A 25,131-nucleotide genomic window follows, 5' to 3' on the forward strand; every position below is an offset into this window, starting at 1 on the left:
ATATTGAGGTAGTACTATTCATATACCTTTTTTCAATGGTTTATACTTCGAGCTCCGTCCCTGCCCTCTAATAACAAAAGCTAAGCAAGCCACTTTTCAATGTTATTAATATAAAGGAGGAAATAGTATTTTTAAACAATATGTCTTTTATGACATTTTTTGACTTCTCATCATCATCGCCCAATGTGTTTCTGGGACGATCTGTGTATGAAAAGAATTGGAACCACAGCCTTACCCTTGCATGATCGTAAGAGGCGACTAATAGGGTCTTAACACTTAGTTTTGCTGTAACTCTGTGATTCCAGCAGGTATGCAAATTTTGTTTCCATACATTATGTTTTTATTTCGATGTAAATGAGATGTGAAACCAAAATTTGTTGTTGGCGCCATATAACCTATACTGTATTGATGCGCCGTAAAACCAAAATCAAAAATCAAAAAAATCTCATCATCACCATCCTCCTCCTCATCATCGTCATCATATCAACATCATTATCAACATTATAATCACCACCTTTGTTAACATCAACATCAACAAAAATAACAACAACATCATCATCATCAGCATCAACATCATTATAAACATAATCATCATCATCAATCATCATCATCATCATCAACAACAACAACAACAACAAAATCATCATCATCAACATCAAGATCATCTAAAACAACATCATCATCATCATCAATATCATCGTCGTAATTAACAGCAACAACGAAATCAACAAAAACAACAACATCATCATCATTTATCATTTGATATCACAATCGATAATATGACAGCAGTAACAGCATCCGGATCAATAATTAAATCATTCAATCAGTAAAACTGACAATCATCGTTTTTAAAATATATAGTATTTGGCAGAACGAAGATCTCGTCTATTTTTGTTCCACGTGGAAGCCGCGTTTTTGAAACTTAAGTTTTTTAAAAAAAATCAGGATAATTTAAATGATAATATTTACGATAACATAATATCAGCAAATAATATTCTCTTACTCTTTTTTTTTTTTTTTTTTTTTACATGTATATTGAATTAAATTGATTTCAAAGGAATAAAGATGTTACCGTAATAAAAGAACGAAAGTATCGATCTACGTGTTTATATACCCATGACGTGCGCGATTCCTGGAATTCAATGACATGACTGGGTCAACGCTGGAAATCTATGAGGCGGAGCTTGTTTTTTTTGCGTTGGCAATATATTTTAAAGATCAACTTCATGATATTGATTTTCCTGTATTGTTATTAATAATGTACGTGGTATCTGTTACATTGTGATCCCCTTTAACGTTAAAAATTATACATTAACGAGTAAGATATGTGTTCAACAATGACAATATCGGCTTTTTTATTCTTGACATTACAGCCTGTCTTTAAACTGGGTCAGTATTCAACATCGTTTTAAAATCTTGGCTTATATCTTCGAATGCTTAATTTTCAATGGCATTGTAATAGCTAGACTGCAAGGAACTTTGATCAGCAAATGATGGTTCAGTGAAATTTCAGCAGTACGAATATTTATATTTATTGCAAATGAATATCTATAATTCAAAAGTTATACTGAATTTTGACCCAAAAGTCATTTTAAACGCAGACAATCCTTTAAAATTTCATAATCCGACACGGTCAAAGTATGGAACATTATCAAGATACTGCATAGTTTGTTTTTTGTTGTTGTTTTTTTTTTTGTATACAAATACATGTAGTTTATATCATGTCTTATGATTTTTTTTCTCCGTGACAGATACATACTTTTACATTATTCGTAAAAAACATTTATTTACTAGAAACATGAAAATGTAGAGAAGCATACGGCAAATATATAGAGTGAACAAACATAAAACATAAATTAAATCAAATAATAAGAATAAAGATTTAAAAATGGAATAAAACAAAAACACAATATACAATAACATTGGTTTTACTAATTTTATAAACAAATATTTGTATGTTTATAATACTATTTTCAAAAGGAGTCGCTTAGTTACATTATAAAATGAATGTGCATCTGGGTATAAGTTAAACACAATTAGAAAATATCTTTTCGTTACTAGGGTGAATATTTTGAACAGTCAAACCTGCCTTTAAAGGAAATCATAAGGAAACCTTAAATATGGTCTTTTATTTGCAGGTGGTCTTAATTAACAGGTTGAACTACTCTAAAGTTGTTTAAATCATACATGGGGAAAAACAACGTATGGTCTCTGGAGACAGGTGTTCTCTGTTTGTGGGTGATCTTCAGTACAGGTTTCACTGTACATAGTTGGTTAATGGACGTTCAATGGTCTGCTTTGCTATTTCGAACACAAAAGTGAAACAATGTCTAGTGAAATCGATTTTTCCATGAAACAATTATCATTAATCATCATACATCTGTACCCGATAATCAATGTACGTAGAAACGGTTATTGGACAAAGGCATTCAAATTGAATTGAAGACAGCAAACAATGCGATGGAAGTGTTCATATGCATCTAGGCGTAAACATTTTAAAGTTTAGTTTACTACAAATAAAGCGCTGTAAGTGGACCTTTTATGTTCGTATGGCAACCAAAACAAAATGGATAGAAACACCATTACTTCACCTATGCCGACCGACGTCGACGAGCCCGGAGAAACAATCAGCCACGCTGATGGAGCACTGGAGCTCGAACCTCCTGCAGAAGGTACCACGTTAGAAAGCCCGCCAGATGGTGGACTCCGGGCATGGCTGATTGTGCTTGCTTGTACAGGAATTAATGCTCTATTCAGCATATTGCGAATTTTAATACAAGTATGTCTTCTTGATGATGATATGTCATCTGATACAGGAATAGATAGTGACACACTAGATGAGATGGATGAGCAATTAACTGTACTTTCAGATTTGTATGGTAAGTCAGTTCTATGTTTTTCCTTATAGCCTGTTGTGATTATGTTAAGTAATGGTATAAATACTGGTTCTGGAAGAGGATCGGGGTTGGGGAAGGTAAAATAAGTTGTTGAAATTAGGTAACAGAAATATAAAAATAAACTAATATAAAAGTAATTCTAATTTCAATTATGGCTCAACTTGATTGCCAGTTAAAAAAAGAAGAAACACAAGTTCTGTATATTCTGCGATTAACAACGGTTGACGCGCGGACCTCTAAGAGAGCATTATGACGTCAATTATAACGTCAAATTGCCGCATGACGCCCGGTTCATTACTATTCGCATAAATGAAGTCCAGCATGGTTTAATCAAAATATTTCAATGGTCATGTAAGAATGAAAACAATCAATGCCTTCTCGTGGTTTATCGTCTAATTTGCCACCGTGCATCATTCAGATGCTTAGATATTTAACCACTCGGACTAACGACTTCGTGGTTCAATTCCTGAGCATCTGAACACTGAACCTTGATAAATTTGATGAAAAAATCACTCGTAGACCTTGATTATTTGATAAATGACTAACAATGCTTTAATCATCACAACGATATTTTGTTTATATTAGCGCCATTTACGAATCACGTAATCGCCATTTCAAATCTCATCAAATATTTTACTTAAAACATTTTTAAAACGAAAGGTCACACAGCATAACTGTCTTAATCAATTTACACACACACGGAGTTGGGCATCAGCTTTGCAGAATAGTTCGCCACCATTTGCGTCCTAATGGAACTATTCCACAAGACGTATAACTATTTCCGATCCTGGCATGTTTGAACAAAGAGTGTGACTACCTACCATTTGGCGCCATACATGTGCCAATAAACTGTTCTATTATATTTTATTTAAATTTCACAATAAAAGATATATTTGAATCGAAATAATTTATAGCAAAACCGTGTTTGAACACTCTTTATACTCTCGGGCAGTTATACGTCGTTCGAAATAATTTCACGAGGGCGCAGCCCGACGTTTATCCGCCTATCGTGTTAAAACACGGTTTTGCTATGAATTATTTGTTAAATATACGTATGGATCATGAACAAACTAATACTACCCGCTCAACATATTTTCTAACCAGCCACCTTGGCAACAAACTAATGACTCCACAGTTTTACCTGACTTTTACACAACAGTTCCAATGATAATAATCAAGTCGGGTACAGTTGATTAAATGACATCACATACATATTAAAAATACAAAATTAAAAATCCAGGGAAAAGCTATTCAAGTAAAGCTCTTTTAGCCCTTTCCGCAATATTAACAACTACAAATTTTACTTACATTTAGACGACATGTATGTGAAGGTACCGATAGGCTGGTTATCATTGCTAGAATTAATGTCAGAACCTTAAACTTATTCCCAGCATATAGTTTTATTGGTGATTTATAATCTGCAGTTACTTATGTAATATAGAAATCAAAGCACTGATGTGGACAGCGGTTGACAGCTTCTGGTAATGGGCATGAACAGTTAGCTTAAGTTTGGTGATTCTAGTTAGACTACTTTTGATCAATAAGCATTTCAACCTTTTTTACCAAATCAAGGGGATGGTGCTGAAGTACTATTTTTGTAGGTTATTTAAAGTTTATTTTGGTAACGTGATAAAGAATTGTTTTGGTCATGTGATCAAAGCAAGCATGTGTATTTCCATACGCTTTGTTTTTGTTATAAAACACAGATAACGACAAATATGTACTAAAGCAATGTATTTTTTGATAAAGTTGAATATCAGAAGCTTTCAAAAAGTTATACAGACTTAAATTACGTAAATTTTATGGAGGACAAGGAACTACATGTTAATCGGTTTCAGATAAGAATATCGTCCGTAAATTTGTGGTATGGTAAATCTATGGACACGCCTCGCTGTCCACAAAATGTCCTCACAGAAATTCAAGCCAAACCCTGAAAATTAAATGATATTTGATGGCAGATTCAATTAGATTTTAATCAAACAAACTCAAAGTAATGCAAATGTATCTAAAATAAAATCGATTATGAAAGATTTTTTTCTTATTTCTGACCTGAGTCTTCAACACCATTTAACTTCAATGCCGACAGGTTTGTGTTAGATATATGTATATATGAACTTGGTTAAAAATTCTCTGTTCTGAACTTTGACACCTATGTTCTGACATCGTGGCGCTTTTTTGTCAAAAATCGTAAAATACTAAACCTAATCTACCAGTACTTGCTAGGGTTGTTTTTCAATGCGAAAATTTATGCAATATAGTATCCTAGAAGTAGAATAATACAGCATATGGTCCACACTAATGACCACAATGTGTATAAGACGTTACTCTAGAATTCCAAATGCATGTCTTGGACTAAACAACAAAAAGGAATATTGCTGTGCTTTTTACAGTGCTTATTAGAATATAGAGAATATCTACATGAATAATATTGATTTAGATATTTTTGACAATTTTGCGTTGCTATCTCGTGTATCTGGTTAAGAAATAGTGGAACTATGATCTTGCACAATAGCTAAGTATATTATTTTCTACCTTAGTGCATCGTTACATGTTGTATTCTTGTCTATTTTTAGCTCCACTTGCTGCGCTTGTAATGATATTTCTTGGTTACCAAGCAACTGTTTGCATTGGAGCTAGTGTTGTTATGGTAATCTTATTCTTCCTGTCTTACTTTGGTGACGATGATACAGAAAAGTTTATAAAATTTATCTTATACGGGCCGGTGGGTAAGTTTTAAAATTTACAAATTTTAACTTATTTTATGAGTTTCATAAATATCTGTTTACCACTTATTTTATATAAATTTATTAATGACAATATAAAACAATCATATAACTAGTGGTTATATAGAACTAACTAGGAACAGGAGCCTCCGTGACCGTCTATCTATATTTGGCATAAATTAATATGTACTTGTTAGATTTTTGAAGCAACCCGTCTGTAATAATTTTCCATTACAGCTTCTTTTTGTTGTGGGCCTACTTTGCAAATGCGTGGCTCTGAGGCTGTGTTTTGATGCTCTGTGCTTCTGAGAAATCTACCCTTACCTATTATCTTTGATTCATGTGAGGAAGCTATCCAGCTGGCTTAATGAAGGTCGGTGGTTCTACCCAGGTGCCCGCTCGTAATGGAATAATGCACGGAGGGGCACCTGGGGTCTTCCTCCACCATCAAAGCTGGAAACTCGCCATATGACCTATAATTGTGTCGGTGTGACGTTAAGCCAAACAAAAACAAAAAAATAAAATAGAAACAATGTATTCCTAATTGGTGGATGAAATTACTATTACGCTTATTCAGCTATTTTAGGAAGTACTTAGTTTATGAGATATCAAGTCATCCTAGGTAGGAGATGCGAATCCTGATTTCATTTTATTGTACGCATGTGGCACATAGACGCTTCCATACACATCTAGGTATGCCTCGGTGCGAAAATGGTAAAACATATGTGAAACTAATACTGATGCTATACAGAAAACGTTTTAACCTCTTTTTTGTGTGTGTATGCTTGGGAGGCCCGATAGATCTCAATTCATTTTAAATCAATTCCCCATACCCAAAATCCCTGAAATAAGATTTTAAATGCATCTCAAATTGTTTTTTACTTGCTAGCGACATTGACTTACTAAACAGTATATTTCAAACCCATTGTGTTAATCAGCGACTACATGAATACCGACAGTAAAAATATTTGACAGACCTACCAGTTGCTCACCAACTTAATATCCATTTCTGAAAATAAGATAACAAGAAAGGTCTAACTACAATAAAGTAATTGTGACAAAGTCCACAAAAAATGTAAAACTCTCCAAATACCACAGCCTTAAAATGTTTCATGATACTGAATGGATTGACAATGGAAAAAATAACTTTCAGCTACTCAGCTTTGTCTAGGACAGTCACTAGTAATAATTGCAGGATTCATTGGACTCAAGTGATTTTATTATAACCTTTGACTGTACAGTAGGTTTTTTATAACAGTACTTTGACCCGCAATGTTGTATTCGGCTAGAGGCCTGATCTTACGAGGCACTTGCGCGGAGTGTGACCGGGTCAGGTTAAATGCACGAGATCTGAATGCATCACTGCAGATCAAGGCACTGTTTAATTGACTGTTTTATATACATAAACTGGCTGCCAAAAGCGACTACAATTTTTAACAATTATGGCTGCAAACCCCCGTTTAAAACTGTCAACGTTTTTGTGCATGGAGCTTCGCACTAAAACATATTCCCACCATTGGATATTGTTCCGCGTATAACTGGGGTTGAATACAGAGTTTTATATTCATTACTTGAGTGAAATACAGACTGTATTGCAGACCGAAAAATTGTAGGTATTTTTAAAGTTTATACATATCGTTAAGCAATAGAGTACGTTCCAGTTTATAAAAAAATAGTAATGTTTATAATTGTATGCACCGTAACTACAATCTTTTAAGAAGACGACGAAAGTTAAGCATGTGAACGAAGAAAACATGACTTTTTTTCTTTCTGCTTAAATTATTGCTGCTTGCTAAATCACCGTCCAATCACTTACATAGTGTAATATAGCTTATAACGATGTAAAGGGGAACTACCCACACATAATATTTTATTCAAAATTATGATGGTGAGACTTTGTAACACTGTATGTGAGGCGCCGTTTCTGTTATCGTTGCGGAAAGGTAGCATCGAGTAGAATTTGTGTAAAAATAATTCGTTTTGATTAGGGGAAGCATTTGCTTGACTGCTTTTTTGTTTGTTTGTTTGTTGGGGTTTTTTTCTCGTTTTTTTTTTCATATCGGATGTTCATGATCCATTCCTGTTCCTAAAACGGATATTATTTACTCATTAACAAATTCTATTGGTTGAAATCCGTAATTTCATTTGTACTTTTTATTTGAGCCGTGCCATGAGAAAACCAACATAGTGGGTTTGCGACCAGCATGGATCCTGATCAGCCTGCGCATCTGCGCAGTCTGGTCAGGATCCATGCTGTTTGCTTTCAGAGCCTGTTGCAATTAGAGAAACTGTTAGCGAACAGCATGGATCCTGACCAGACTGCGCGGATGCGCAGGCTAGTCTGGATCCATGCTGGTCGCAAACCCACTATGTTGGTTTTCTCATGGCGCGGCTCATTTATTTTTTATTTTTATTTTTTTAATTTTTCAACTTAATGCAGTAATAGTTATTTTATTTCAAAATCACGTTCTTGTACTCATTAAAGCATACAACCAATGTTTCATTACACATCATTTTGCTCATTTAGCGACACTGCCGCAACTCATGTCGATGAGCTATGGCGGCTGGTTTGTGCGATTTCCTTATTTTGTCCTATTGCGACACAACGACAAACATCGTAATTGCGCCCGCTAAAAAAACAATGATTTTATTTAAGTGCATATCACTAAATGAGATATATAATTTCGATTCTAACACGTTACCAAGGACTTTAAAGTACATCCTTGATGGTATTCATTAAATATTTGCCCGTTTTCAATCGGTTTCTTTTCCAGCTCGCCGCTATGCCGTTTGACGCTATGACGTAATGATTGTGACGTCAGAACAGTGAATTGTAGCATATAATTCACTGTTTTCAGCCTTCTTTGTTTAAAAGGAAAACGAATCGGATCGTGGTAGAATATTGCATTAATGTTATTTCCAATTGAATACGTATTTTCCTGATGCGATTCCTAAAATTACGAATACAGACGTAGGATACAGGTTATACGTAATCGTGCGGAAATTGCCGAGTGCTACTATGGGTCCACTACCTTAATAAGAAATACCTGCTTACAAATACCTTCAGAGATATATCACGAGTCTTTTAGGACAGTGTTTGTGCAACCGAAATCAAGTAGTAGTTTACAAAATAATGTGTGTGTTCTAAATACATTTCTTTTCAGCGGTAGGAATAAGTTTCATTCAACTTGGAGCTCTGATACCGGTACTCGAGTATTTTACAACAAAGAGAATGAAAGCATTATTTCTGTCAAAACTTGGCAATTTTGTCGGACAGTTCATTCTTATTGTCATACTAATTACCGCTTCATCTAAAGTGACAGTGAAGTGGAGAGCCTTTCTGAGGTAATTATTTATTACAACAATTAACTGGTATTGACCTGTTTATCTTCACTAATAAATTGTCAAATATATGTGAAATTGAGAGGCAAAAGAGTCTTTAACCTTGTGGATATGCCTAGACAATATGGTGTTAAGACCAGAGCAAGGGTTTTACCTCATATGTATACATTACAATACGATACAATGCAGATATAGGCAGAGAGAGATAAGGAAGTTTAGATACCACTGTTTAACAGCAGATTTTCCAGTTATAAAGTAACCCTTCTTATATAACTTTAAATGGCACCACCAGATGCCTATTCGTCATGTTTCCCGTTACCCGTGCACACGCGTGTGTATCATGCTGCATTTATACAACAAGTATTTTTATTTTTCCAGTCAGAACTAGGCAAAATATATTTATAGGTTATTAGCTTTGTATCGGGAAATATGCACGAGTTCTTTAGTGGAAATATTGCGCGACTTTAGGAGCGCAATATTCTTCCGCTGAAGAACGAGTGCATATTTCCCGATGCGAAGATAATAACCTTTTTATTACATACGCATTTACACGCATAACTATTACGTAAATATCATAAATATGTTCAATAGCCTGAATAGGATTGACAATACTGAACTAATAGAAAAAATAGTGCAACAACACACACTGAATTACGTCACGCACCCGATATGAAATTGAATGTTTCTCATTGCAGAGTTGGTGCAGCCGTTCTGCGCCTGCGCGGAATTATTATCCATTGGAGCGCACGGCAAAATTACTCATTTTTTTGCATGTCCGCACGCATTTAGAGTATCAAATGCATAATATACTGACTAGAGGTTAGGGCTAGTATCACCATGGTAACAAAATATATACATTTAAGATATTTTCTTTCAAATTTAGTTAATCCGGTATATACCGGAGTCTGTAATATATCACAGGTGCACCAACTCTGTATTTAGTCACAGCCTATGAAATTCAGGCGTCAGTGTATGGAAAAATATTGACGTTTCCGGTACCAGTGAAACTTAACGGAGAATAAAGACAAGTATGTAATAATAAATGATATGTGGGTTTGTTAATCTGTATAAAAAACGATTCGTGGGGATAGTACTTAGATGAGAATGTTTGTCAAACTCCCTAATATATATATGCGTAATCATAATATCTGTAACTTCGAGGTTATGTGACCCAGTGTTCTGGTAACTCATCTGCATCAGTGTGCATATTGAAACATTTGCTGCAACAGTTTGCTGCATTAAAAGTTAATTTATTTTTATTACACAAACGTGTTTACCAAACTTAACTCGCAGCTTCCAAATATAACGCAACTTTGGAAAATAAAGGATGGCGGTCCATCGGTTTCGAACAAATCGCCAAGATGATACTGGTCCGATGTAAGACTTTCGGTATTTTCAGTTTCGTAAGTTTCTTATTTACCTAGTATAAACATTTTGTAAAACTCGTTTACCATAGGTAGTGAATATTATTGTCTAAAAGTATGATGAATGTCGCGTTCTGCAAAACCCAACTTTATATAGCATTACAACGGATCTAATAAAAATTGTACAGAGTAAAGCATACTAGACATTTTTATAATGATACACAAAATCAATGTTTCAACTGTTTTTGTTCAAAAGTAGTTAATACAAATTATCGTTTCATTTGTTTTTTCTCTATATATGATAGTTTTAGCGGACTATGCGTAAAGAAATATTCTTAAACCGTCTTTACCAGCTGTAAACGAGGTTGTTGCCTTCGGGCAATACGTCTCCTAGCGTGCCAATAACATCTTAAGGAACATCGTCCAATAACATTATCTCATAAATGAACACGTGCATATTTGTATTTGATAGTATATTTGCAACATTTTTTCAGGGGTTGCTCCGGTTTGTGTATTGGCATAGGAATTCTTGGTCTAACTTTAAAAGAGCTCAGGCTAAAGATGAAAGATGACAAACCGGTGACATTTGTTCAGAAAACGCTTGGACTAGCAAAGAAAGACCTTTTAAGGAATGTGTTGTTCTGGTTGACTTGCGTCGTATATTTCTTTTACCAATGGGGTAAGTATTAAAAGAGATATAAAGTAATAAGTCGTATCTAGATACTCCCCTCTATCATGCTACGCCGACTTCAAAGCACTGCATATATATCTTAAAATCATAAATTTGATATACATGATATACAATAAAAACATCTTCAAGAGGAGAACAAACGAATTTTTTAATGATAACATATATCTTTTAATTAAAACCCGTGCCCTTTGGCTAAAAAGAGGCCTCCGTGGCCAAGTGGTTAAGGTCGCTGACTTCGAATCACTTGCTCCTCACAAGTGTAGGCTCGAGCCTCACTCAAGGCGTTGAAATCTTCATGCAAGGAAGACATCCAGCTGACTTATGGAAGGTCAATGGTTTTGAAATAATGCACGAATTGGCACATGAGGTCTTCCTCCACCATCAAAGCTGCAAAGTCGCTATATATCCTATAGTTGTGTCGGTGATACGTTAAATACAACAAAACAAAAACGATTTAGCATCATCAATTAACATGCATAATTTTTCAGGTATAGAAACACCCCAAGCACAATTCACAGACACGGACATGACGGGCCGTTTAGATATCGGCGAAAACATAGCTAAAGCACTCTTATACGCTTTAAGTCCAACCCTCGGTCTGGCATTTGGAATGTTTCTCGCCTGGATGTTCAAGAAATTAGCATATGACGACAGCAGTCGGTTTGTATGATAATGATAAAAAATAGTTTCAAACGTTCTTTATACAATGGTGACTGTTTCATATCCAGTTTTCTAAGAAATATAAACGATGTATTATTGTTAACTCCGTTGCTAGCAGTCGAAAAAAAAAGACAAAAAAACGAGAAAATCCCATATAAGCGCAATACATAATACTTCAAAGGCGCATGGTGTATGTGTGTGTGTGTATATACACACACACACCATGCGCCTTTGACTACGGAATCCTGTTGGGGCCATTTATAATGTCGCCATCGCGTTTGTGGGGTCGACACACGACAACGCGAAGTGACATAGCGACATTACGAAGTGACACCCGACAATCGCAAACGACGGCGACAATCCCGGTAAAATTATACAAGTTACATATCCGTTTAGACAATGTTTGAATTTAATTCATAAAAGTTATTTCATTAAAATATCTTGTGTTTGGAACATTCTACAATTATTTGAAGTTAATGAAAAACATGGACATTTTACGTACGGAAAAGTACGGAAATACAGCTTTTTATCTTACCCTTTCACCTGTGGACGGGCGACATGCGATACGACATTATGAAAATGTCGCTTCGTATTGTCGAGTGTCACTCCGCGTGTCGTGTATCTTTTGGAATTGTCGCGCATCGACCCTCACCAGAACCCGCGGCACGCGACATACGATACAACATTTGGAAAATGTCGCTTCGCGTTGTCGAGCGTCGTTTGTGATTATCGCATGTCGTTTGATAATGTCGCCGTCGCGTTTGCAGGGTCGACACACGCGACATTACGAAGTGACATAGCGACAATGCGATACGACGCTCGACAACGCAAAGTGACATCGCGATATATCGTGCTTTTGAAAGGCGACATTTCAAAGTGGATATCGTGACATTGTCGTTTGGGATTGTCGCCGTCGTTTGCGATTGTCTGGTGTCACTTCGTAATGTCGCTATGTCACTTCGCGTTGTCGTGTGTCGACCCCACAAACGCGATGGCGACATTATAAATGGCCCAAACAGGATTCCGTATTTGACGTATTATGCATTGCGCTTATATGGGATTTTCTCGTTTTCTCGTATATATATTAAGCCCTATTCGTCCGATGTCGGACTGGCGACTCTTAATTTTCTTCGTCTTTCACATTCCGGCATTAAATTTATTATATCCATTACTAGATACCTTCGACATTAAAGATCTCTTAAACAAATTACCGCGGTTTTTGACATTGCAAGCGTTCTAATTTCGCATTAAAACTCGTGCTTTCTAATTGTATTGTAAAATGCATGTATCTTGCATGAAAACGAGGCGTATGAACCCTGCTTTGGATCATTGTTGTTTGTTGTTGTTTTTTGCCGATTTCGAGGATGCCTTAACAGATAAAAACATGTACAAACATTAGATTCTCGTGAGCTGGCGCTGTTGGTGAACGTTTCAGTACAAATTGGCCCTGTAGTTGGTATTCATCGACTGTGATACACATTGACCATCATTCCCGGAAAAAAGACATCGAATCAGTTTTAGTCAAAGTTGAATGGGCTGAAACTTATAAAATATTTTTATCTGCTTTTACATTAAATAATATTTTTCAACCTTACCTTTATTTTCAACTTGCAGTAAGTGCTTCCTCTCCTGATTCGCGACTCCATTGACGTTCCTTATTATTGTATCATTACGCGTGTTTGTCTCAAAGTGTCGATTTAATCCCAGAAAATGTCAGACAAACAACATTTAGAAAATTCATTTGAATCGAGAAAGTTGACATGTTTCCTTTACACCTTACATGTCTCTGTTTACTTTACACATCTATGCAGCCTACTGACTATGTGTAAAGCATATAGGCCTAACTACAATGATGTTTTCGAATTTTTCAAATGCAAAAAGATTTGTATTAAGTCTATGGAATTTTAATTGTGATTACAATAACAGTGTAAGTATAAACTAGACGTAGTCAATAATAATAACTACTAACACGGGTCATTGTAACATACTAGCAGAGTATTGTTATTCAAACTATTTCATTCTCGGTAAACCCATAAACACAAATGTCGTTCCATTACTATTGAAATTCACCGGATACATACAGTTGATAATCAGTATCTTCAATTCCAAGGGATCAAACGATTTACTTTAAGATAATTGAAATTCAATTTAAAATGATATTCTGTGCACGTATTTTCGGGAAGGGACCTTAAATATCTTCGAGATAGCGGAATTTCGAGATAGCCAGAATTCTGAGATAGGCGAATTTGAGATATCGAGTTTCAACTGTAGTATATATTATCGTCCGATTTATCGAATTTATCGTTTCAGGTTACATGTTCGAACATTAAAAGATGGTCGTATGAACATTATATTCGGTGTTTTAATGGTGGCAGCGGCTACAATGGGTATTGGTTGCTTTATTGCACCGCATGCAGTAAAATTTGGCTACTTCTTCCCATTTAGTTTACTATTTGCCACATTCTTCGGTGAGAATACTTTAATTTTTGAAGCTTAATGATAAAATTAATGGAAAATTGTGTAATTATTTTAACACACACATATATATATATATATATATATATATATATATATATATATATATATATATATATATATATATATATATATATATATAAAACTTATAAAAACCTATATTATAAACCTTACTTAAAGTGATGTATACATCGAGGTCATTGCTACACTGAACAAACGTGCTAAGTGCTGAGACTGTCAAAGACAATATCAGGGAGATATAACGGACCTTCCAGAGAATGTATCCCAGCTAAAAAATGTTATTTTATGAAAACAGATAGTCATTACATTTTGCAGTATGTCCAAATAAATGCTTTTCGCATGCGCATTGTTATTTGGCATGAAAATTGAATTAAAGTCTTCTCACTTTTAAAAATATCAAAAACATGTTTTCTACATATATTTCCCAAACTCTATATTAAATTGTTACGAATATGTTATTTTCGCCATATTTCAGGGTTTCCTTGTAATTCTGTTGTTTTCTGAAGTTGATTTTAAGGAACTTATTATTTGGAGTCTTATCAACAGCTCATTAGCACATAATATTACTTACAACTCTATCATTCAATTATGGTGGTGTTTTCAGAATTATAAATTAACCGAAGCAGAGTTCGACGGTTTAGCGGATTACTCTGCATTTTTGTTTAGTGTATATCTTTTCATTTTAGATAGCTTTTAGTTTTTGGTGTATGGAACAGACACTTAATTCAAGTTATTTCTGATAACAGGAATGGCATTATGTTATAAAGTAAACCTTTCAAAAAAATATTCCATAAAATGTTCCTTACGGGTAATAAAGCTCAACTGGACTACTTATAACATACTTGAATTCTTTATCCAACATTTTGTGTAGTGTTGTTAGACAATGAATGCAGAGTAAATACCTTATTTTGATCTTTCTGAAACATAGGTGGGGAAGTGAGGTAGGGCCGAACAGCATTCCATCAGCCCACCCTTCTCATAAACACACGCTTGCGCGCATGACCGTTTGACTAAAATGTATCATCATTTAACATTAACCATTTCTTCGAAAGAATAATAACAATGGGACCTTATCATTTTTCTTTAATTCTTCTTCAGCATTTTGCGAAGGGATAAGAGATGACGCAATCCCACAAGAATTTGGATGGGAAAATGTACGAATTGTTGAGGGTCTGATACTGATGTTTGTAGGACTTGGAGGACTCATTTCAAATGAAATTGGATGTAATAAAGAAGCTAAATTTTAATTTGAATCATTCGAGCCGTGTCATGAGAAAACAAACATAGTGGCTTTGCGACCAGCATGGATCCAGACCAGCCTGCGCATCCGGGCAGTCTGGTCAGGATCCATGCTGTTCGCTTTCAAAGCCTATTGGAATTAGAGATACTGTTAGCGAACAGCATGGGTCCTGACCAGACTGCGCGGATGCGCAGGCTGGTCTGGATCCATGCTGGTCGCAAAGCCACTATGTTGGTTTTCTCATGGCACGGCTTTTTATTTTCATTATCCCAATAATGTTAATATCTAATTTTAGTTTTAACTTTTAAATACCAGGACAGTCATAGTGGCCTGATACCAATATGAATGTCCAAAGCATAATAGTTTGGTCATTAAAATAACACAAGTTATTAGTTAAGTTGATAATGTATTTTATATTAATCAGAAAACAAGAAGATACTATAGTTGTTTTTTTTTAATTATTTGAATGAAAATTTCGCCTTGGTTTAAAGTTACGGATACTTTCATATTGAATTATTGAAATCGGCTGTTTTCAGAACTTTTAAAATCTTGATTTCTCTCTTTTTGTAACCTTAATGTTGTTTTTTTTTTTTTTTTTTTTTTTTTTTTGCATACTTTGCGATGAACGGCTCTGTGGCATTGTTTGGTGTATTCTGTGTTTCCGGGAAATCTAGCCCTACCTTTTATCTTTTGTTGGGACGAAGTTTCTCTTGTTGTTTTAAACACAGATAACCCCAAAAAATTATGCTTTACGACTCCTATTATATTTACAAATTAGAAATAAATAAACTATATATTTAAGAAATGCCAACGTGTTTATATCAAATGTTATTTTTTTTTATTATCAGATGAGACAGACGACGAAAAAGAGGACGATTGGAAGAAATTATTCCGTTATGGGGGTGGTATGTTGCTGTTGTCATCGATTGTGACAGCTCTTGTCTTATATCTGAAACAAAGCAAAACATTAGATGAAATACAATCTAAAATCGATGCAAATACTGTCGTCCCATTAAGAGCAAATGGAATTCAGCAGAATGGAAACAGAGAAAATATTCGGAAAACACAACAAAGGCCTGATGGCGTAAAGAATCAAAAAGTTCCTCGTCTAAGAAATACTGTAGTTAAACAGGAACATACTGTTACCGGAAGCGTTGACTCTCGACCTTACCAGCAACCGGGCGTGCCATCGACCGCTCCCAATGGTGGTTTGCAACCTTACCAGCAACCAGGAGTGCCATTGGCACGTCAGAGTGGTGGTGTCCATCCTTACCAGCAAACGGGCGTGTCATCGACAACTCTCAGTGGTGGATTGCAATCTTACCAGCAACCAGGAGTGTCATCGGCAGGCCAGAGTGGTGGTTTCCAGCCTTACCAACAACCTGGAGTACACTCAACTTATCAGAGTGGTGTCTGTCAGCCCTTTCAAGTACAGCAAGGTGTATCGACGACTGCTAGCAGTGGTGGTTTCCAGCCTTATCAGCAACAACAGCGAGTATCATATATTACAATGCACGAGCTATGATTTCTAGAATACAAAGCTTAATTAGTATACCTTTCTTTAAATACTACTAATGCCGCTGAAAAAGGTCATTATGGCCGCTGTTGACGGATCCTAAATAGTGCAGTGTGCTTTTTTTTCTTGTTGGTTTGTTTTGTTGTTTAACGTAACACCCACACAATTATAGGTCATAAGGCGACTATCCAGCTTCTGATGGTTGAGGAAGACCCCAGGTGCGTCTGGTATTACTTCATCACGGACGGGCATCTGGGAGGAACCACCTACCTTTCGTAAGCCAGTTGGATGGCTTCCTCACGCGAAAAAGTCAACGCCCCGAGTAAGGCTCGAACTAACATCGGTGAGGGGGAAACGATTGAAAGTCAGTGACCTTAAGCACCCGGCCACAGAAGCCTCCATGTAGCAATGTCCTTATGGCGGGTAAAATGTACAATTGAAAGCGCTTGCAGTGAAAAATTAAAATTGTTTAAAAAGAACTCAGAGGTCTACTGCTGTCATTCTTTGGAAATAGAGGAGCCATCATAAAACTAGATATAGACATTTGACCTTTATATTACCCTAGTAAATTTTTGTATCAAACTTTACATTGAAAAGAAAAAAACATTTAAATGTTATATTTTGATATTTTACATGCGGATGCTGAAGTTTGTACATGATTTAAAAAACAACAACAACAACAACAAAAAACAGTATATACATTCCTTCATGAGTTGCAGTGTACTTTTTATGATTCATTAACTTGAAAATAGATGTTGTTAATTTATGCTGCGTTTACACTTAGCCACGATGTCTACGATTTGAGAGAAGCGTAGTGAGCGTGTTGGGAGGAGGGGGGGGTCGTGAGATCGAATCGTGGTGATCTTGAGGGAATTGGTGGAATCGTGATGATCGTAAAGATCGTGACAAAATTTTTGACAGTCAAAAAGTTTTCCACGATTATCCCGATTTATCGTTAAATCTTGAGAGAGCGTGATAGAACGTGGAAATCGTAGTAGAGCGTAGTACAGCTAAACAGACTTTAACGTAGCGGATCAGACCTTGATGCTAGAACGTGGAGGATCTTGATTAACTTGGTGAGGACCAACTTTATTCCAGATGATTGGGGTTCTCGTCTGGTACTTTGCCTCTCTATGCTTGGTGCAATTCTTTCTAGGATCTCATCAAATAGAACTGGAGGCATCCTTACATAGGTGACGTAGGAGAAAACATCTTCACGCCTCAGTTCTCTGTTGAGAAGTTTAGAGTATTGTCCCAGTTGGCGCCTTCGGTTTACACTTAACCGTGGTCTTACCAAGCAGGTCCTAGGCCTTCTTCTTCTCCTTCCACTCTCTTCTATCATGCCCTGTTCCGTCTCTTCTTGTCGGAACTATATAGGCATACATCAAAAATGCCAATTCAGCATCTTCTTCATCCCTTGGATGCATAGCTCGTTCCTCTTTGGAATCTCTAGAGAGAATGAGAGGATGACCAATGCCTCCTGTTTATACTCCAATCGTACTAAAAACGTGACAGTCTTGATCAAATCGTGGCCATGAATCGTAGGAGAGCTTAACAGAACTTGATAACGTAAGGGATCTGAACAGAACGTGACAAAACGTGATAACATATCGTGGTAATCGTAAGAGAACTTGAGAGAACGAGATGAAAATCGGGCAGATCTTTACCAGAATCGTGTTGGTTTCGTAACAAAACGCTACAGGTAGCAACAAAACGCACTGAGAGCGTATGAACGCTTTGGAAAGCGTAGTGATACAAAATTCATGCAATAAATCGTGAGCTCCGCGCATTTTTCAAATCGTGGGTATCGTGGACATCATGGCTTAATGTAAACGCAGCATTATTCTATTTTCTTAAATGTGCCATATCCTTATACATGCTTGTACATTATTTGCGTTGTTTTTGAAATAACCGTATTTATATGACTCAGTGTGGGATACTGTGCTGTAATATGTTACCAGTTTGAAATTTTACCTTTACAATATAATTGTCGCCATAATAATTTGAACTACAGCGTATTGTGTTATCGCCACTTTTAGGGTGGCCAACACACGTGACTTTAGAATACTGTACACACGCAGAAATCGTCCTGTCTACTGTAGATAAGGTATACACTTTCACATTTGGACGAAGTGTTTTGGAAAATTACTGAGAACTGATTCTAGACGTTATATGCGGAGGAAATCATTCGTTTTATTTTGCTGTTTTCGGCACACTTTATTTTATCAAATATCCGTCAAATATCCGTCAAGTAATAAGGAAAATATAGGCAATACAGTATGTTACGTTACCTGAGTCAAGTCGATTTCTCCGTGTGTATGATATCAAAAAGTTACGTGGGTTGGCCACCCTCACTTCAATATTTTACTTTTACAATTATTATTGCTATTTTATGCGAGTCATAGCATGCTGTTTTACTGTATATGTTATCAGCTGGATGTTTTATTTTTTTACAGTAAGAGTGCTGTTACGATACCAGTTCGTTTAATTTCGATATTATATTTTATATTTCGATATTTATTTTACAATAGTTGTTTATATTTGTATCATTTATTAGCCATAACGTGCTGTAATATGCTTTACCGGTTTGGCATTTTATTTCTACAATATTTATTGCTACAATGTGTAATCCGTTACAATATTCATTCTTATAATGTACGAGCCAAAGCGCACTGCAGCCTGTTACCAGTTTGATATTTCACCTTTAACAATATCCATTGTTACAATGTACGAGCCGTTACGTGCTGCAGCATGTAACCAATTAGATAGTTCACCTTTGCAACATTTATTGCTATAATGTACGAGCTAAAGCGTGCTGCAGCATGTAACCAATTTGATATTTCACCTTTGCAACATTTATTGCTATAATGTACGAGCTAAAGCGTGCTGCAGCATGTAACCAATTTGATATTTCACCTTTGCAACATTTATTGCTATAATGTACGAGCTAAAGCGTGCTGCAGCATGTAACCAATTTGATATTTCACCTTTGCAACATTTATTGCTATAATGTACGAGCTAAAGCGTGCTGCAGCATGTAACCAATTTGATGTGTCACTTTTACTTTATTTATTGCTGCAATGTACCTGGAACAACTGGATGTACGAGCTAAAGCGTACTGCAGCCTGTTACCAGTTTGATTTTTCACTTTTATGACAATGAATATTGTAAAAGAATATGAATATTTATTGTCATAATGTACGAGCCGTAGCGTGCTGCATGTAACCGGTTTCATATTTCACCTTTTACAATATTCATTGTCATAATGTACGAGCCATTGTGTGCTGCAGCATGTAACCAGTTTGATATTTTACGTTTTACAATATTCATTGTCATAATGTACGAGCCGTAGCGTGCTGCATGTAACCGGTTTCATATTTCACCTTTTACAATATTCATTGTCATAATGTACGAGCCATTGTGTGCTGCAGCATGTAACCAGTTTGATATTTCACCTTTTACAATTTTCATTGTCATAATGTACGAGCGTAGCGTGCAGCATGTAACCAGTTTGATATTTCACCTTTTACAATTTTCATTGTCATAATGTACGAGCCATAGCGTGCTACAGCATGTAGCCAGTTTGATATTTCACCTTTTACAATTTTCATTGTCATAATATACGAGCCATAGCGTGCTACAGCATGTAGCCAGTTTGATATTTCACCTTTTACAATTTTCATTGTTATAATATACGAGCCATAGCGTGCAATTTTCATTGTCATAATATACGAGCCATAGCGTGCTACAGCATGTAACCAGTTTGATATTTCACCTTTTACAATTTTCATTGTTATAATATTCGAGCCATAGCGTGCTACAGCATGTAACCAGTTTGATATTTCACCTTTTACAATTTTCATTGTCATAATGTACGAGCCATAGCGTGCTCCAGCATGTAGCCAGTTTGATATTTCTCTTTTACGATATTCAGTGTCATAATGTACGAGCCGTAGCGTGCTGCAGCATGTAACCAGTTTGATATTTCACCTTTACAATATTCATTGTTATAATCTACGAGTCGTAACGTGCTGCAGCATGTAACCAGTTTGATATTTCACCTTTACAATATTCATTGTTATAATGTACGAGTCGTAACGTGCTGCAGCATGTAACCAGTTTGATATTTCACCTTTACAATATTCATTGTTATAATGTACGAGTCGTAACGTGCTGCAGCATGTAACCAGTTTAGTATTTCACCTTTACATTATTAGTTGCTATAATATGCGAGCCATAGCTTGCTATAACATAACAGTGTGGCATTTTATTTTCTCAATATTCATTGCTATAATGTGCGCGCCAGAGCGTGCATGGTAAGTTGCAGTTTGATATTAATGCCCCCTTTGAAAAGACTGCGGGGAGGTCAGTCTGTCCGTCGATTGGTTTCCAATCAATTACTAGAGACTTCCTGGTCTAACAATTGTCAGACTTCATAAGATGATTGCCTGAAGCCAATAAATGAACTACCTTGTTCTAAGGATCAGTAGGTCAAAGTTCAATAGCACAGTGGCCTTGAGACAGAAAACGGGTTCCGCTAAATAACTAGAGAATGCTCAAGCTTACAATAGCCAAACTTCTCAGGATGATTGCTTGTGGTCAGTAGATATATCCTTTTGTTTGAGATTCAGTGGGTCAAAGTTCAAGGTCACAATGAGCTTCATCATGAAATCGACTTCAACTCAGTAATTTTAATTTGGCATACAGCCCTCAAACTTCATAGGCTGATGGCTGATTGCCTGTGTTTGGTATATGATCACTTTTGTTTTTGGTCAGTAGATCAGGGGTCAAGGTTGCAGTGACTGCTAGACTAAAGACGATAGCCGCTCAATTTTCGTCGAACGTTTTCCTATGGTCAAGAGATAGCCCATGTTAGCTTTTTATGTCCTTTGATCAAGGATCACGGTCCAGGTCACAGAATACAAAATGACATACCGACTTGTCCCAGACAGTCATAAACATGTACGCGTTTTTTTAAAAAAAAACGGCCATGTTTACGTATAAAATGATTGTTGCAATAATCAATGAGCCCTAGCGTGCTGTGATATACTATGCCCCAACGATAACTTGATATTTACAAACATGACTATTAATAGATTAAAATGGAACATAGGGAATTCAACATTTTCCTAAAATGTTACAATCTAAATATTTCCAGTTTTATACTAGTTACGAATTAGCTCAGTGGTAAAGCATACAGTCCATATTCAACAGATCTTTTGCCGTGTGGGTTCGAAACTCAGCATCGACATTTATTTCTTTTTAAATTTTATTTCACTTTTGCATAAATATTAAGATTCCTTCATGAGCTCTGTGACAACACGACAGAGAGGTATCTAAAGGCGATATTGCAGATCAGAATAGTTTTTTAGTTTATTACACAACAAAGATGATATTGATTAAATGCATGCAGGTAGCCATGCAAATAATGAACATACCAGTGTGCTATATAAAGACATATATACAAATACAAGTATGCCCACGGGTATCGAGCCCACCAGCACATTTGACCTCTAAGTGCGACCTTGACCTTTGACCTAGGGACCTGCTTCTTACGCATGACACTCCGTCTTAAAATGGTGAACATTCATGCCAAGTTACATCAAAATCCTACCATGCCTGAAGGAGAAATGCTCCGGACAAACTTCAATTTGACCTTTGAGATAGGAACATGGGGTTTGCGCATGACACGCCTTCTCATTGAGTTAAATATTAATGCGAACTCTAAACAAGCTTGGTCCATGCATGTCAAAGTTATGGTCCGGACAAAATCGGACAGACGCACGCACGCACATACACAGAAAATGGCGACTATATCGAGCTCAACGCAAGCGTGCTCGACAATAAACCATCAAAGAAAGAAACAAAAATACGGAAGCAAAAATGAAAACGAATATGAAAAACAAAAACAAAAATCTGAAGAAAAAAAAACCCTCGTGAGGATTCGAACCCACAAAACGATCTGCTCACACCCAATTATTGTCTGCATTTTATTCAACTGAGCTATGTTGCCATATACTTTTACTGGACATTTGAAATGAAAGAAATACAAATATTTGCTTGTCAATTAATGTGCAAGCATTATGAATGGTTATTTCATCAGTTATCATGAATTAGACTCGTCCTCGCGTTTCGGCGGGAATCACGTTATCATTGGGGATTAGTATAACGTACGCAATCGGTTGTGCTGTATTTTGCATATTGAGCGTGCTCGGCTCAATTGGTAGTACTGTTATCTACCATTGATGTAATAAGTCGATTGTGTTGCATACTACAAACTGAGCTTACTCCATCGGTAGTGTTGTATTCTTCCTACTGAGAGTATTCGGTTGGTAGTGCTGCATTCTACGTAATAGGCGTTCTAAATCGCTAGTACTGTATTCTACATAGTGGGCATACTCAACCGGAAGTGCTACGATCTACCTAATGAGCGTATTCAATTCAATCGTTATTGCCATTTATTATATACCTATATAAATTCTGTAAAAAATCGGCTTGTATTTCACAATTAAATATGAAGAGACAGATAAAAATTCCATATTGTACCTTTTAAATTCCGTATTGTACCTTCCGTATTGCATGCTGCCGGACTATTTTCATTAATATGCATGATCCGACACATTACTATAAATAGCGCACATGAAAACTTCACTAAGTTCCATTTAATATCAATAAACATCGAAGATTTCGTTCAAAAACAAAACAAGAACCAAATTGGTAAAGGTATACAATAAAAGGGTCATTATAACAGTAGCAAGATCTGGGACTTTGTATTCGGCTCTCGTGGGTTTTGCAAGGTCGGATCACAACTGAGATCCGAACTGGCAAAATCCTCTCGAGCCGAATACTGCATCCCAGATCAAGCTACTGTTATAGTAACCCTTTTATATTACCTTCTGAGCGTACTCAATCGGTAGTGCTGTATACTACCTACTGAGAGCACTCAATCGGTAGTGCTATATACTACCTACTGAGCGTACTCAATCGGTAGTGCTGTATACTACCTACTGAGAGAACTCAATCGGTAGTGCTGTATACTTCCTACTGAGAGAACTCAATCGGTAGTGATTTAATAAACCCACTGAGCGTATTCAATTTGCAGAGTTGTGTACTACATACTGAGCTTACTCAACCCGTAGGGCTATGTTGTATTTCTGAGCGCGTGGAGCTATATAAGTGCAATATGCAAGTTGCTGTGTTCAAAGAATATTGTTTGTAGTCTTACAGTTCGCCCAAGTTGCTCTGCCAATGGAATTGCTCCATTTCGTTCAAATCTGGCCATTCTATTTCACATACAGTTGTCACATCACATCAACTGTATGTATTAAATTAAATGTTACGCTAACTGTATGACGGTTATAAGTTTAAGGAGGTAGGTTACCTTTATATTTGTATGTGCGCATGTCCAACCGGAAGCTAACGTGACGATTTACGACGACGTTTACGACAAACTAAATGTGTTAAATTATTCATTCTTCTGAAAACAAATCATAGACCTGTCTTCGATCTGACGCTTGATGGTTTAATAATGCAGAAATAATGAATAAATTGCCGCAGAAACGCTTCAAAACAATGTTGCCTTAAAATGACGTCATTGACGTCATGACGTTACGTGTCAGTTACCGCGCAAAATTAATAGCTTTTATCTTGAAAGTACGTAATTTTGTGCATTTTCTTTATTCAAACTATTTTCAAATAACCATTATTTGCTGAAATAATTTTTTTGAGTCTTTTGCTCTGAATAATAATCAATATTTTGCTTCTTTTATGTAGTTATATTGAAATGTAATGCGGAATGTAAGAAAATGGATGATGGTAACCAATGTTATTTGGAATATAGTTGGGTGAGAGGTTACTTGTTACGGCCATTTTCAAATAAAAAATCTAGCAGTTTGATTTGTAATACCTATTTTTCAGGTTCCGTTGATAATTTGTTACTTATATACTAAAACTAAGATCTAAAATTGTTCAAATTTCAGTAGAAAATTGTGGTTTCTTGAATTGAACTGATGTTACCATGGAAACGAAGCCCGTGACCTATGTATCTAAATGTAAAATTCAAAAGCCTTCACACTAGTCTATTTAAGAAACACAGCTTCGGCTTTTTATTTTCATTTCAACAATATCCATGAGAATAATTGTAGCATGCTGAACGATTTTTCCATGAAAAATGCCAGACGAGGGGTACTGCTGTAAGTATTC

At 36.0% G+C, this 25,131-nt stretch overlaps 2 protein-coding genes across 2 annotated transcripts; both read left to right on the top strand.

The window, feature by feature from the left end:
- Nucleotides 1–2,430: 2,430 nt before the first annotated feature.
- Nucleotides 2,431–5,851, top strand: LOC128556759 (uncharacterized). Its single transcript, XM_053542435.1, has 2 exons — nt 2,431–2,879; nt 5,471–5,851. Exons 1-2 carry the CDS (start codon nt 2,567–2,569, stop codon nt 5,632–5,634), a joined length of 477 nt encoding a protein of 158 aa, XP_053398410.1. The 5' UTR covers nt 2,431–2,566; the 3' UTR covers nt 5,635–5,851.
- A 2,326-nt stretch (nt 5,852–8,177) lies between these two features.
- LOC123553455 (uncharacterized) lies at nt 8,178–16,938 on the top strand. Its single transcript, XM_053542250.1, has 7 exons — nt 8,178–8,187; nt 8,785–8,965; nt 10,821–11,005; nt 11,506–11,677; nt 13,988–14,145; nt 15,272–15,397; nt 16,262–16,938. The coding sequence occupies exons 1-7, from the start codon at nt 8,178–8,180 to the stop codon at nt 16,936–16,938; spliced, it is 1,509 nt and encodes a 502-aa protein (XP_053398225.1).
- Nucleotides 16,939–25,131: the final 8,193 nt, after the last annotated feature.

The sequence above is a fragment of the Mercenaria mercenaria genome, chromosome 4, assembly GCF_021730395.1.
Source record: "Mercenaria mercenaria strain notata chromosome 4, MADL_Memer_1, whole genome shotgun sequence".
NCBI lineage: Eukaryota > Metazoa > Mollusca > Bivalvia > Venerida > Veneridae > Mercenaria > Mercenaria mercenaria.

What these genes read in the sequence shown, in the direction of transcription:
- LOC128556759 (XM_053542435.1), top strand. Translation starts at nt 2,567, where the DNA reads ATGGATAGAAACACCATTACTTCACCTATGCCGACCGACGTCGACGAG. An exon ending in TGTACTTTCAGATTTGTATG is followed by an intron (nt 2,880 to 5,470) that starts GTAAGTCAGTTC and finishes GTCTATTTTTAG; the next exon opens with CTCCACTTGCTGCGCTTGTA.
- LOC123553455 (XM_053542250.1), top strand. An exon ending in ACTATTTGCCACATTCTTCG is followed by an intron (nt 14,146 to 15,271) that starts GTGAGAATACTT and finishes ATTCTTCTTCAG; the next exon opens with CATTTTGCGAAGGGATAAGA. An exon ending in CATTTCAAATGAAATTGGAT is followed by an intron (nt 15,398 to 16,261) that starts GTAATAAAGAAG and finishes TTTTATTATCAG; the next exon opens with ATGAGACAGACGACGAAAAA.